Below are 15106 nucleotides of genomic sequence, written 5' to 3' on the forward strand. Positions count from 1 at the left end.
TATATATATATATATATATATATATATATATATATATATATATATATACCGGGCATAGTGGCGTGCGCCTGTAATCCGGCTACTCGGAGGCTTGGGTTGGAGGATCGTTTGAGGATGGGCGCTCTGCGCTGGGCCGCGCTATGATAGGGTGTAGGGCAGCCCGGAATAATGGCGAATTCCAATCCTGATCCCTGTGTCATAAGAGGCGACCAGGGTTGTGTCAGGAAGGGCATCCGGCGTAAAAACCTGTGCCAAATCAGTATGCGGATCATAACGGATGATCCGCTGTGGCGACCCCTAACGGGAGCAGCCGAAAGAAGAGCAACAACATATATATAAATATATATATATATATATATATATATATATATATATATATATATATATATACACAAGATGAGAAGTTTAGTAATATATAGATATTAATGTGTTCTATTTGTGTTATATTATTGCATTATATTTATGTGTTAGTCATGTGTTATATTAATGATAAATTTATGTTATATTTATGTTATTATTTGTTTTATTTGTGTGTTATATTTATGTGTTATTCATGTGTTATATTTATATGTTATATTTATGTATTATATTAATGTTATATTATTGTGTTGTATTTCTGGTGATATTTATTTTTCCAGTGACCATGTGGATCCGGTTCCAATAATTTTATTTATATTTTAAGGGAATCTTCACTATTTAGAGATGGGGCCGAAAACGATATGTAGCATCATGTTTTAAAAAGTCGTGGATAGATTATGAGAAGACTTTGAGGATGAGTTGGCTAGGTGAGAAGAACAAGCCGATTAGATTTTGGTTATGTTATATTATTTTGGTTATGTTATATTTAGGTTAAGGTCTGGATGCAGATCAGGCCTATAATTGAGATGCAAGACGTAAACTGGTCAGCCCGGTGGAGGTACGCATTCTACATTGTGTAGTTCCAGTTATTATTGTTTTGTTAGAGTGTCATTTAGTATTTGCAATGCTAGTTAAGTAAATAATTGGGTTGGTAGGATGGCCTTGGGGTATGTACACTCGCCGATAAGCTGTCTAGCCTGATTTTTAATCTCAGCCCAGTTATAAACTGACATTCACAGACAAGGTTATTTATCAATGTGTGTGCCGTCCCTTCGGATGAACGTTAAACTGAGCATCCCATCTGCCGGCATTAGTTGGTGGACGTAAAAATCCCACAGTGTCCTTCGTGAACAGTCGGTGAGCTGTCACCGGCACCATGAACAAATTCACAATTCCTGCCACAATAACTTAGTCTTTCACAAACTGGCTGGTCAGGATCGGTCACATGGTTCGGTATTTATACCTTTGTTATATTTCACTCTGCTTTTCTTATTTAGCTTTTCTTTCCCATTGATATATGCTCGGATAGAGAACATTCACTAAAGTTCCTCCCCCTACAAACTGTTCAAAATTGCAAGATGATTCTATATTTGTCCAGCCTTTGCATTCTCCCTCACCGCTCATCGTTATCTGCATCCCTTGTTTGTCCATCTCTGTCTACTTTCTCCCTCCACCCTGCTGTTGGTGTTTCCCCTTTCTTCTGCTGTTCCCTTTGTTGCGTTGTGTCCTGATTTGTTCTGTGTCATACTTCTTCCACAAGCCTTGAGCAATTGTAACATATATATATATATATATATATATATATATATATATATATATATATATATATATATATATATATATATATATATATATATATATATCCAGCAGTAACAAAAAATTCCCAATCTCAAGTTCTTTCCAGACAGCTTAAAGTATAACTCCAGTATTGAAACTTATCCACCTTTGTACTCCACTCAAGTTTTAAAACAAACATCTCACGTCAGCAAATATTACACAGTCATAAATAACAATATCAAATTATATGCATATGAGTTCCATATCAAATATTCGGCATAGAAGCATTAACATCGCACTGCATTAGTACAGCAGCAAACATAAGTATATCAAACATAATTTGTGACACTGAGTTACAAGTTCAAAAGGATACTGCGATTGGTCACGTGATAACAGCACAATCAGTCTTAGACATGAAAAAGACAAATGGTTTTGATGGCATCCCTCCAATTGCCTTGAAGAAGGATGAGGTTGATCTAGCTCCTGTTATTACTTGGCTGTATAAACTTTCAGACTCAACATGTATCTTTTTCACACCTTGGAAGCATTCACAATGCACATATATTCCCTGTGCCTTAAAATGTGCTGAAACGAATCCATCAAACCCCATTGCCTCAACTTCCACCCTTTCCATGGTTTTGGAAATTGTTGTCACCAAGCAGTTTTTGTCTTTCCTGTAAAATTAAACTTAATTTTGAGACCATTAATTTGGATTCTGAAAAACTACATCTACTGATGATCCACTCACTTATGTCATCAACATATGGTCTTCTGCCCTGAAGTCATCCAGAGAGTGTGTCATGCTGTTACATTAGATTCTGGCACAAAGGCCTCCTTCATAGACTCTGGCCCAAAGAGCTCATTGATGAACTACACCAATATATGACATTTCTCCTCCTACCATTACGTAGCTGGAAAGCTTAAAGGATGCTCCATTTCTACTTCCAAGAGGTTCCATATTAATGATGGAGTACCACAGGGCTCTTCTTATCTCACACATATTATTTCTTAAATAAATTAATGTACCGCTAAACACCGCATTCACTAATAAGCTGATGACTCAACTCTTCACGCCTCTGTCAACTTTCAAACTCAGTTGTCATCTTCTGGGTCATTGAATGTAAATCACACTTCAACTGCCAATGTTCTGAATTCTGATCTTGATGCTTCAATGAAATGACGCTCAAACAACCTCATTACATTCAACCACACTAAGACGTCTCAAACACGAAAACAATCAACCACACTGAAACATCGTAACATCTCAAACTAGAATCGCACTCGGTAGAGTGCATACCTCCGCCACGCAATGCCTGATCCAAGGGAACGTATAGGGCCCAATACATTTTTGAAATATCGTGCTCTATATCGATTTTTGCCCTATCTCTCAATGGTGAAGAATCACCTAAAAAATTAAATAATTCTCGTATCCAGATTGGGATTTGGATCTTCACCAAAATCGAACCAATTCGTCCTTGTCACACACCTAACCTGTCCACTAAGTTTCACCTGAATCCGTCCACAAGTTTTTGAGATATTCGGGCTATATGTCATATTAGCCCTATCTCTCAATGGTGAAGAATCACCTAAAAATTATCAGATCCGGATGCGGATCTTCACCAAAATTGAATAAATTCTTCCTTGTCACACATCCAACGTGTCCACCAAGTTTTGTCCGAATCCTTCCAAAACATTCTGAGATATCCTGCACTAAGGTCAGAACAAATGTTCTCTCCCTTTTCATGTCCACCACATTTTTCACACATGATTCCGCCAACAGCATAAAGAGAATTAAATTTTCCTCTCATCTCTTCTGGAAGCCCACGATTGTAACTTTCGCCAGTGAGGCTTCTTCGAAATTCGGATTTCTCTTCCGAGCCAAAAAATTATTTTCCTCTTCCCAACTGTTGACTCCTTATAAATCTCAGGTTCATCAGATGATGGAATACTACTCACACATTTGTGGTGGAGCTTCTCCATCTTTGCTGTGTATCCTTGATTTGAGTACAGTCTAAAGCAATTTAACTTGTGGGTGACAGTTCACTTACTGTGAGCCTTCAGCCACTCGCCCACCATCGAGCAGTTTCCACTCCATGCCATCTGCTATCATTCTGACAGTCGTGTTTGCACTGCAGAACTATCAGGTACTGTTCCTCCGCTGATAATACGTCCTCATTAATCTTGCCTGGCTTTAGCTAAGTGATCTTACTGTGTGTTTCTTTGACTTATCCACTTCCGTCACAAGGAGTGGTGAATACACGACCAATCTCTCTGAAGTCTTGTGAGATCCGAAATTTCAAATTCACATTTGCGTTGTCTAGTCTGAGTTTCATTATTCTCATACTAGCAGGGACCCGCCGAATGTCCGAAAAAGTAAAATGTGATTTGAAGTCCTCAACTCCACCCCCCCCCCCCCTTTCCAACCCCAAGTCCTCACTCTCCCCCTCCAAACCATAAGGCATCAATCCCCTCCCCTCTTGAAGCCTTCAAACCCACTCCCCACCCCCTACCACCACAAGTCCTCAACCTTCCAACTCTGTCCCATCTATGCTCTCCCCCCCATCCCAGCCCCAACCTGGTCCTCCCCTCCTCACTCTCATAAAAGTAAACTGTCCTTCCCACATCAAAACGGTGGAATATTTAACGCTTTCCCCTCCCCTATTATGCAATCACCGACTTAACAAAAACCGCTGTTGAAACGGCTCCTGCGACTCACAATCCTGCGAGATATGCGGAGGAAAAAAAAATGTGACCGTGAGCAGGTTAATTGTGCCAACACATGACCCTGAACCAATTATCTTCTTCCTGATGCATATCGACACATCACTTAAAGTAAATAATGACTTCAGAGAAAGACCTTTATAATGACACGGGTTTAAGCCTCCTTTAGATAATGCCACACAGTTATTTGGGTGGTGTATAAAGCAACAGACCAATGCCTCAATTGCTGAGACATATTGGCAACAGACCTGTGACGCCCATCAGCATCCTTTCAACTGTCGCTTTTGCCATTTTACACTGAAAGGAAAACTTAGAGGGAATGTGAAAATTCCGAATACGTCTTTGACTTTGCCATAAGCAGTAAGCACGGACATGGTGGCCATATGATTTTTTTCATGAGGTTGAAATTGTGGGTGGAGTCAGACAAGCTGTCCAACCAACGGGTGGAACGGAATGTTACACAGAGCCAGACGGACAGACGGATGGACGGACGGACGAACAATCGTATTATATAGATGATTCTCATATTCTCGATCACTTCGAAATTCCATTCGCGCATTTGATTTGAAGACGGACAGCTAAGAACTTTATGGACATCATTTTGTTGGCGTCTTCAATGTATGAAAGAAAAAAAGGGCATTAACATATTGCTTATGACTTATTTCTGGGTCAAACTATTTCTTTATCATATAAATGGTGTTTAGTGATGTCGAGATGCGCGTTTCTTTTATAAATATATGTGATATGGGATTTTGAGTATCATGTTTTCTGGAAATTGGCATTTATGCATGAGCATGTACATGGTAGCCTTGTCACCCCCGGTCGCAAACATTTATGTTCATGTTTTGAATGACATCAATTAAGTTCAGAACGGTGGTATGTGTTGAGAATAAAAATATTAAAACATACATGTCTTTCAAATTGATACCAATGTAATAATTCTCAAAAGGATAGAAAAGTATGTCGGGGTGTAACAAGATAATACTTTGGTACCTAGCCCCCTCCCCTCCCCACTAGTTTTACACCATGTTGTCCCCCCTCCCCCGTCCCCATTTTTTAACGCCCTGGATCTGTGTCAGCTACCAACGATATCTTGTGAGGTACCATTTCATAACATTGTATCCTTCTCACGTACCGTAGAAGGTAAGGTAACCAAAAATAGCCGTAAGAAGGTACATAAAGAACATGGAGAACACGGACAAGTTGGCCACGGACTGCATCCTTTCTTTCGTAGGGCTGTAAAACCAAAGGGTGAGGAGTGAGGAACAGACAGATAGTGGTAGGCAGCAATCCACAGTGATGCATGAATCAGCAGGTTAAGTTAAAAGGTTGGAATAAGATGTAATGGGTAGACATAACAGTGAAAGATACTGCAGAATTTTTCTCATTAAAATATAAAGAAATAACTCAAAAGGGAAGTGTACAAGTCTGCATATGAAGCAAGTCTTGGACATTTTTCTGGCTTGGGTTTCATCGGAATGGGGAAATCAATGTAAAATGCAGAGCTTGCAACCATACAGCTGGCAAACTGCATGACCACAACCAAGAAAGATGGTAAAGAAAGAAAACTGAAGATAGATTGCATGGACCTCATTTGCATAACACAACAATTCATCACAGAAGTCAGAATGAATTAACTAATCAATAAACGGGCTTTGAGTGAGATATTTAGGAAAGATTCTGTCCAACAAAGCCACGTATGGTATTTGTCAATGTGCAGCAAGACGGTGCCTCACTACACAGTAATGGGAAAATTAAAGGTTGATGTCTATCAAAAATGAGTGCAGCATCAACCAGATGAAGCAAAGTGTAGTCATGTGAGAGAGAGAGAGAGAGAGAGAGAGAGAGAGAGAGAGAGAGAGAGAGAGAGAGAGAGAGAGAGAGAGAGAGAGGAGAGAGAGGAGAGAGAGAGAGAGAGAGAGAGAGAGAGAGAGAGAGAGAGAGAGAGAGAGAGAGAGAGAGAGAGAGAGAGAGAGAGAGAGAGAGAGAGAGAGAGAGAGAGAGAGAGAGAGAGAGAGAGAGAGAGAGAGAGAGAGAGAGAGAGAGAGAGAGAGAGAGAGAGAGAGAGAGAGAGAGAGAGAGAGAGAGAGAGAGAGAGAGAGAGAGAGAGAGAGAGAGAGGTGTTTGTTTACTTGGTTAACTCTGTGTAGATAGGTAGCACTTCTGGATGGCAAACAAAAGCGAAGGCAAGAATGGGTATGGTGTACGCTGTCTGTGAGATAGAAAAAAAATGCCAGGCTTAGACAATACTTGGAAAAGGCCATAAAAGTCGTTTTGTTGGCCAATCGTGTAAAATTGACCAACAATCGTATTTTGGTGGTTGAAGCAGATTTTTGATGTAATCAAGTGCTTACCTTTGTGCTGACAGTGATATAATGAGGTGAGCAGGTGTCCTCGTGACTGTTGTTATTGGTGTGCAAAGGTGAGATGGAGGGAATCTTGGTAGAGAGACTGGTAACATTGACATCGTAGTGATAGCCATTCGAGTCGGGACATGATATCTGAAATTTCTTGTAGATCACCTACATCACAATTAAAGATGGGCAAACAATGAAAAGCAAGGTTGGCAGAATTTTTTTTTTTTTAACATGAATTGGGATAGAATAAATATAATATTATTTGTGCTTGATTGTTATTACCACTCAGGCAGACAGGGAATGCTGCAAAATGATAACTATAATGGTGGAATGAATTAAATTGTACTGGTCAAAAAGGACGAGACAATGTACAAGATCCAGAGTTAAGGGTTTAGCTAAAAGGTCTTGAATGATTTTAATTTCTCGATTACAAGATTTTTCTATTTGGGAGTCTTGAAAGGGATAAAATTGCTCGGCGATGTGACAAACGAACTGATTTTTGATGTTGCAAGTAATTAAAAAAAAAAAAACTTTTTTTTTTTCAAAATGTAAAAGGATGTTGTGCAGAGATGATATGCCAAAAGGTATGTAAACAAGGTAGGGATGGTCACAAGAGATTATCATGTGAAACCATCCCTCCAACTTTGAATAATGCTTCCTGTCCATCCGTGTGTCCATAATTTGCAATGATAGTACATGTTGATTGTTTCCGTATGAATTTGATTTGTGAAATATTAAATAAAAACACACACCCATTCTACAGACTTCCTGATACAAACATAGTGTATTTGATTTGTTGCGTTATTTTACACACGTAATGAAATACATACATACATTTCAGGATTTGTGTTACATTAATCATATGGAGTATCCATGCCATCCCAACATGGGATGTCTACAGACCTCCTGATTATTTTAACTGTTGCAAAGTCTTTGCTTTTGTATTTAATTTTACGAATCCATCGACAACCATGCAGGTCATACCACACTTTAAATGATATGACAATCATGTTTTTTTCTTTGAATTGTAGCTCAACAGTGATATTATCAAAAGTAAAATATAAATTTTGCAACAGTGGATTTAATATACAGTATACTTCACCAGAGTTGGTTCGACAAAAACCAAACCCTGATATAAAACAGCGAAGATATTCATGTTAGGACTATATACCTTGAAATAACAGTGTTATGTTTGTGGGGTAGATGGAGGAATTTCATAGTAAAGATAGGATTGTGGCATTGGTCAATTTTTTGTTGGAGCACTTCTTATGAAAACATCTGATCGGTAATGTTGGAGCACTTCCGAGCTGGTGCATGGCATTAAATAAAAGCACAGGGTGCCAATTAAGATCATCAGGCATTAATTATTAAAAGTAGGGTGACATGTATATCAATTCTGCACAAACAAGAATAAATGAGATTTATTAATCCTTGCCATAGTCACTCAGTCATGAACATTTCCAGTTGAAAATTTTGCAAGAAATTATTTCCTTCTGAGAAGCAATAATTGTATTAGCTAATTTTAACTCTGTCTCATATTTAAAAAGCAAGGAGGTCGAAGGTTCTGCCGATACTGCAAAAAATATGTGACAATGTGTGGATTATGGTTTTGAGAAAGATCAAAAGGCAAACCCTTTCCAGAGGGCCCAGCAATGAGAAACAGGTGGTTATTTCATTTGGCCAAATAGAGGCATTTAGTTATTGATAAATGAGAAAAGATTGCAGTCGTAGAATGAAATTTCAGAAGTGAGAGAAGTCATATACAATGAGAGTGAAGCAATTCATAAATAAATAAATAAATATGATGGTCTTTGAGAGTACAAAGATGAATATGGAATCGCATTGCTCACCGCACAGAGAAAGAACACCATACACATGAGCGAGAAACCACTAGTGTAACCGAGGTAACCTGGGGAGTAAAAGAACAAACATTTGACAATGTCCTCTGTAGGAGCAATTTTAGTCACAGGAAACTAATTCAACAAAAAATAAATTGAATAAAACATAAAACACTCTTGTGCACAGGAGGAAGGCTTCAACTCTCAACGATGTTGCGAGCCGAAGACTTAAGACTACATAGAATATTGAGTGTGTATGTATGTATGTATGTATGTATGTATGTATGTATGTATGTATGTATGTATGTATGTATATATATATATATATATATATATATATATATATATATATATATATATATATATATATATATATAAAAGCCTGGTGTTGGCACAGTGGGTAGGGCAGCGGCTTGGGATCCAAAAGGTCCTGAGTTCAAGCCCCGTTGGGCCACTGAATTAATACACCAGGGGGTTGACTCAGCCTGTCATCCTTCCGAGGTCGGCGAAATGAGTACCAGTGTACTGGGCCGGTGTATACCCCAGTTAAAATAGGTGTACCATATCCCTGTGTCGTAAGAGGCAACCAGAGTTGCGTCAGGAAAGGCATCCGGCGTAAAAACATGTGCCAAATCACTATGCAGATCATACGGATGATCCGCTGTGGCGACCCCCAACAGGAGCAGCTGAAAGAAGAAGAAGAAGAAATATATATATATATATATATATATATATATATATATATATATATATATATATATATATATATATATATATATATACAGTTTTTACCAAGGTCCTAGAGGGAACTTTGTGGACTTCAAATTTGCTACATCGATGGGTTTTGGTTTGTTTTTGAGTTTGTTTACAGCCCCGGGAAGGTAGGTGTGTGTGTGTGTGTGTGTGTGTGTGTGTGTGTGTGTGTGTGTGTGTGTGTGTGTGTGTGTGTGTGTGTGTGTGTGTGTGTGTGTGTGTGTGTGTGTGTGTGTGTGTGTGTGGAGGAGGGGGGCGAGGGGGGAGATAGGAGAGAGTCATGTTTTGTCCTGCTGACAAAGATGGTCACCGGATAGATTAAGTTTTACAAGGTTGTTTACAACTAAATCAAAGAAATGTGTGTATTCTGCTCTTCACTGGCTTTCTCAGCGTGTATATTTATTAAATTATTTCTCAAAAGCACTGAACTAAGTTGATTTTGCATTTTTACAAATTCAATTAATAACTCGGTTTCCACACCTCCATCACATCATAATCCCATCATTCCTTTCATCAGCCCACATATTTCATCTTAACCCTTTAACGGTTCATTTTGTTCTTCATCTCATTGCTGCTTGTAATTCTTCATAATCAGTGACTTATTTGACACCAGATAAATATTTAACACTTTGGTGTTAACTCGTCATGTGAGTTAACATTTGGTTGATCAACTATTTAAACATGGATTCATGTATTTAATCAATTCAATTTATTTGATCAATTCCATTTAATTAATTTGATTTAATTTAATGATTTAAACTGCGGAGCCATGTATTTATTGTGAAATGCATCCACTGTTCATCTCAAGATAAATGTAAAACATGATCTAAAACAAATACAAATCATTGTTAACAAGCACTGTGAATGTATATAGATGTCTCTTATTGGCTTTGTCCTTCGCATTATGTATTGTTGTGTCGATGAGGTCGCCCATGCAGTCCCGCCAGCTGAAGCAATATGCTTCGCTAATGGCTGAATTTTGTGAAACCACATTCGAGCAGAAATGCAGTTTCTTAACCCGGATGGAATCTGTATCCCGCCAGTCTCAAAACGAGTTTGTTAACAGAATTTAAACACTCAAAAACAAAAAATTCCTCTAGGTTTTTCTCAATACCGAAACAGTTTACGTGAATCAGGTGACGCATACTCAAGAAATAAAAACAATAACTGTTTTATCGTGTGTGTGTGTGTGTGTGTGTGTGTGTGTGTGTGTGTGTGTGTGTGTGTGTGTGTGTGTGTGTGTGTGTGTGTGTGTGTGTGTGTGTGGTGAGGGGGGGGGAGAGTTAGATATAACCATAGAGCAGATAAGAATGTATAGAATAGCATGGTCCATGTACAAGTTGTTAGCCAATCTCAAAGTACTAAGTAGGGAAACGTTAGCTTAAGAATGAACGCGAATCAGGTGATGCATACTCTTTAGAAAATAAAAAAAACTGTTGTGTGTGTGTGTGTGTGTGTGTGTGTGTGTGTGTGTGTGTGTGTGTGTGTGTGTGTGTGTGTGTATGTGTGTGTGTGTGTGTGTGTGTGGTGAGGGAGGGTTAGATATAACCATTGAGCAGATGAGAATGTGTAGAATAGCATGGTCCATGTACAAGTAGTTAGCCAATCTCGAAGTATTAAGTAGGGAAATGTTAGCTTAAGAATGAATGTCGTTTGAATGTGCATCGTACTGGGGGTGGTGCGGAGTAATAGTTGGTGAGGAATTATAGTTAAGGAAATTGTGCGTACAACCTCAATGTCAACCTCTACTGGAGGGCACCGGGAGACTCAGCACGAGAGCGAGCGGAGGAGCGTTCATCACCTCCCAAAGGGCAGAGCTTGGATCACCTAGAGGAGGGCGGAAGTTTTTGTTTCCCAGGGAGAGAAGAGGAAGAAGCCTGATCGGGCAGTTGGAAGTCGAACAGGATGAAAAGAAAGTCTGAGGAGAGAACCGTGGATCTCTGAGGAGAGTTCTAAAGTCATCGTCCTGTGCTTGTTCGACCTGTCTGCCTGTTTTCATCATTCATGCCTTGCCCCATTTGTCGACCTGCCCATCTGCTCATCCTCGCTACCATCAGAGCTGAGTCCCCTGGTTTTTGTTCCTTTACCCGTCAGTAACTGAGTCTGGTGTGTGGCGCATGAGATTTCTTTAGATTCATTTTTATTGTCATTGTATATAATTATTTATGAATTGCGTTCCCACACTCCCAACCTGCCGTCATCTCCTCACGATTCCACAATCCACTGTTTTTTTTTTTTTTTTGGTTTTGTTTGGGTTACGGGAAATAAACCCATTGGTTTTTAAAATGAGCTAAGTTTCTCATGTTTCTCCTCATGACCCACGTGTGCGATGCCCATTATTAATATGGAACGTCTTCACAGGAGTTAAGCCACTCACAAAATCGTAGGATGTTACCCTCCTACCACGATGAGCTCGACGTTAGTTGAACCGTTAATGCGACAACATAAATAAATAAATACACACTTGACACCAGCAACTTGAGTCTATATACTTCAAAGAAAATTACAGAAACCTATGGTGTTATAGCGGCCTAATTTTGCCTTTCATTTCATAATATGTCAGGTCAGGTCAGGTATGGGAGCATGCGCCAGAGCAGCGCGTTGCTGCATCCACTTTCTGCTGGAACTCCAGGGGCTTCCATCTGGCCATCCCCCAGGCAGAAACCTAGCCCATCCCCATCTCCATGAGATGCTGATCAACCTGCTGTAACCATGAGGTATGTGGTTGGCCCATTGGCCTCCTCTACTCATGAGGCTCCTTCACTGAGAGAATCTGGTGAGCAGGATCAGCATCAGGAAAACGAACCACATGTCCATATAGCCACAGCTGACGCTCACGGACTACATAGGTAAGAAATCTCATTTGGGTCTCTCTCAGCAATGGCTCATTGGACACAAAGTCCAACCAGCAATAGCTCAGGATTCTCTGCAGAGACCTGGTACCGAAGGAGTTAAGTCCCTGGTCAGAATCCAAATATCACATCCGTAGAGCAAGACTGGAAGCATCCCTGTGTCGTATCCCTGTGTCGTATCCCTGTGTCGTGTCATATCCCTTATCTCTGTGTCGTAAGAGGGTTGCGTCAGGAAGCCATCCGGTGTAAAACCTATGCCAAATCATTATGCGGATCATAACGGATAATCCGCTGTGGCGACCCCTAACGAGAGCAGCCAAAAGAAGAAGAAGAAGAGCAAGACCGGAAGCACCAAGGGCCCGAAGACTCGATCTTTTTCATCATCCTGCACAGGTACCGACAGTGCCACACCCCATGATCCAGTGAATCCATGACTCCCCAGGCACGACCCAGACGTCTATTGACCTCTGGCTCACCGCCAGCAGAGAAATGAATATCAATGCCAAGGTAAGTGAATATCCCCGTGACATCAACATCCTGGCCACAAACAGGTACAGACAAGATAGCAGCATCCAAGATGTCATTGAAAGCCTGGATCGTAGTTTTGACCCAGGAAACCCGTAATCCCAGCGGCTCCTCATTCAGCACCACGAGGGCCCCCAAAAGGAGATCCAGAGTCTCCACAAAGATGACTGCATCATCTGCGAAATGAAGGACAAAGATCTTGACATTCCTGAACGATGCACCGCAGCTTGATCTCTCCGACGTTCTCCCCAGAACCCAGTCCATACAAGTGCTGAAAAGTGTGGGGGCCAGTACACACCCGTGATGAACTCCAGTAACAACTGGAAATGAGTCAGAGATGGAACCACCACATCTCACAGCACTCTCAGGACCAGAGTATGTTCACACATCATAGTGATTAGTTTTGGTGGCATCCAACAAAGACCAATAATCCTCCAGCAGGCATCCCGATTCACTGAATCAAACACTTTACAGAGATCAACATAGGCTGCAAGCAGCCCCTGCCAAAACACTAATCTGCATTCGGGGAGGACCCGAAGAGCAAGGATACGGTCAATCGTTGACCTCTTTGGTGTCAAGCCTGACTGCTCTGGGCACTGGTGCTGAAGCAGATGGTGGTGAACCCTATCAAGAATTATCCGAGCGAAGACCTTGCCCGGCACTGAGAGCAGCGTCACCCCTCAGTAGTTGTTGCAGCCCTGGCGATCACCCTTCTCTTTCCTGAGAGGGACAACAAGGCCCCTTTCTATTCAGTTGGGATCATGTCAGTGTTCCAGGCAGAGCACAGAACTGCATGCAACGACACGAGTACAGCATTTCCACCAGCCTTGAGAAGTTCAGCATGGATGCCACAGATCCCATGATCTTTACCCCATTTCAACTGGTTCACCGCAGCCTGTGTTTCCACAGATGAAGGTGGATCACAGTTGGTTGAGCGTCAGCAACAGGTATAGTAACCCCCTGACATCCAACTGGTGTGTGGCACCAGACAGAGGCCCCTCAACAGCTGGTGGGTCAGCCTGACAGTTTGTACCTTCCCTTCAATTAACACATGAGGAGGGGGAGTCGTGCAGCAGCTTCATTTTGCCTTTGACTTTGTAATATGTGAATAAGCTTTAGCTTTCGTTTATTGGGGGGATTTTCTGGTGTGGGGTTTCCCAGCAATGGGCTTTGATAGGTTGTTACCATTGCGACATAATAAAGAATCGATTCGGAGTCTGAATGCCATGGACGTCTTTTCTTTCATGCTAAATTACCACACACACTCATCCATTCACACACAAAAGGGAGAAACCAAGAAAAGGTCTTGAAGTATATGGGTGGGCAAGTCTCCAGAATGATGGGAAAAGACTGCAGGAAGGCACAGGTTGGCCCTCTGGCAAACGTGAACTTGCTGCACAACTAATGCCACTGACCCCGGAGAGAGTGCAAGCATCCCAGGATCCAATAACTCAACTTGCCCAACTGTTGAGAGTGATTCGATTCATCTGACGAGAGAGAGAGAGAGACAGAGACAGAGAGAGAGAGACAGAGAGACAGAGAGACAGAGAGACAGAGAGAGAGACAGAGAGACAGACAGACAGACAGACAGACAGAGAGAGAGAGAGAGAGAGAGAGAGAGAGAGAGAGAGAGAGAGAGAGAGAGAGAGAGAGAGAGAGAGAGAGAGAGAGAGAGAGAGAGAGAGAGAGAGAGAGAGAGAGAGAGAGAGAGAGAGAGAGAGAGAGAGAGAGAGAGAGAGAGAGAACCAAATCACTGCCAAGACTTCAAAGAGAGTGTGTGCCTTTTATCCCCTTCCCCAAGGGCACGCCCCGCACCTTCAAACGTTCTTCGTTTAAGCCCCGGCCAATGAGGTGGCATGTTGCTGCCGCCGAAGCAACGTCATGTCGACATGTTTCCACCAGCACTGCCAGAACAAATAACGTGATACCTTGCAGCCCGCCAATGATGTCGAGCCCTTAGGGGTCCTTGTGATGGCCGATGCCACACCAGACCCCTTGTACTGAGAGTGCAGGCCGTGAGGGGAGTGGGGAGGGGGGGGGTATTGACCCACACACGAACCGCCAACACATCCAAATTCACCCCTCTCCTTGCACTGATTAAATTATGATAGCCTAGTATTGTCGCTCGTTTGAGTTCATCACTGTTGTTTATTTTTCATCATTTACTGTGATCAACTTGATAATGATATACAAAAGATATATGATGATGTATTGTATCTGCAGAAAGTTGTACTTGATGGAAGACTCATCAGAAAGAGTGACTTTCAGCTTCCGTTGTCATTATTACAGATACACATGAACAAAAGGGAGTGAAGCTTTGATTCAATAATATTTGTCGTTTTGTAAATTATAAGGTCAATAACATTCATTGAAAAGTTTTCTCTGCTTATGTCCGAGTTGTAATTCCAATAGAAAGAAACAGTCT

At 41.2% G+C, this 15106-nt stretch overlaps 1 protein-coding gene across 4 annotated transcripts in view; it reads right to left on the reverse strand.

Moving 5' to 3' along the window:
• The window catches only part of LOC147018592 (sodium-coupled neutral amino acid transporter 3-like), a 104920-nt gene that overhangs the window by 10080 nt on the left and 79734 nt on the right, over positions 1-15106 (reverse strand). For all 4 annotated transcript variants that reach the window (XM_085898387.1, XM_085898388.1, XM_085898390.1 and 1 more), the window contains 4 exons: positions 8564-8622; positions 6711-6878; positions 6489-6568; positions 5492-5592 (listed from right to left, as the gene is read on the reverse strand). In XM_085898387.1, coding sequence (XP_085754513.1) covers positions 5492-5592; positions 6489-6568; positions 6711-6878; positions 8564-8622 — 408 coding nt within the window. The remainder of the gene's footprint in view (positions 1-5491; positions 5593-6488; positions 6569-6710; positions 6879-8563; positions 8623-15106) is intronic.

Source organism: Eptatretus burgeri, chromosome 10, assembly GCF_056783735.1.
Source record: "Eptatretus burgeri isolate ZD-2024b chromosome 10, Ebu_testis_v1, whole genome shotgun sequence".
NCBI classification, from domain to species: Eukaryota; Metazoa; Chordata; class Myxini; order Myxiniformes; family Myxinidae; genus Eptatretus; species Eptatretus burgeri.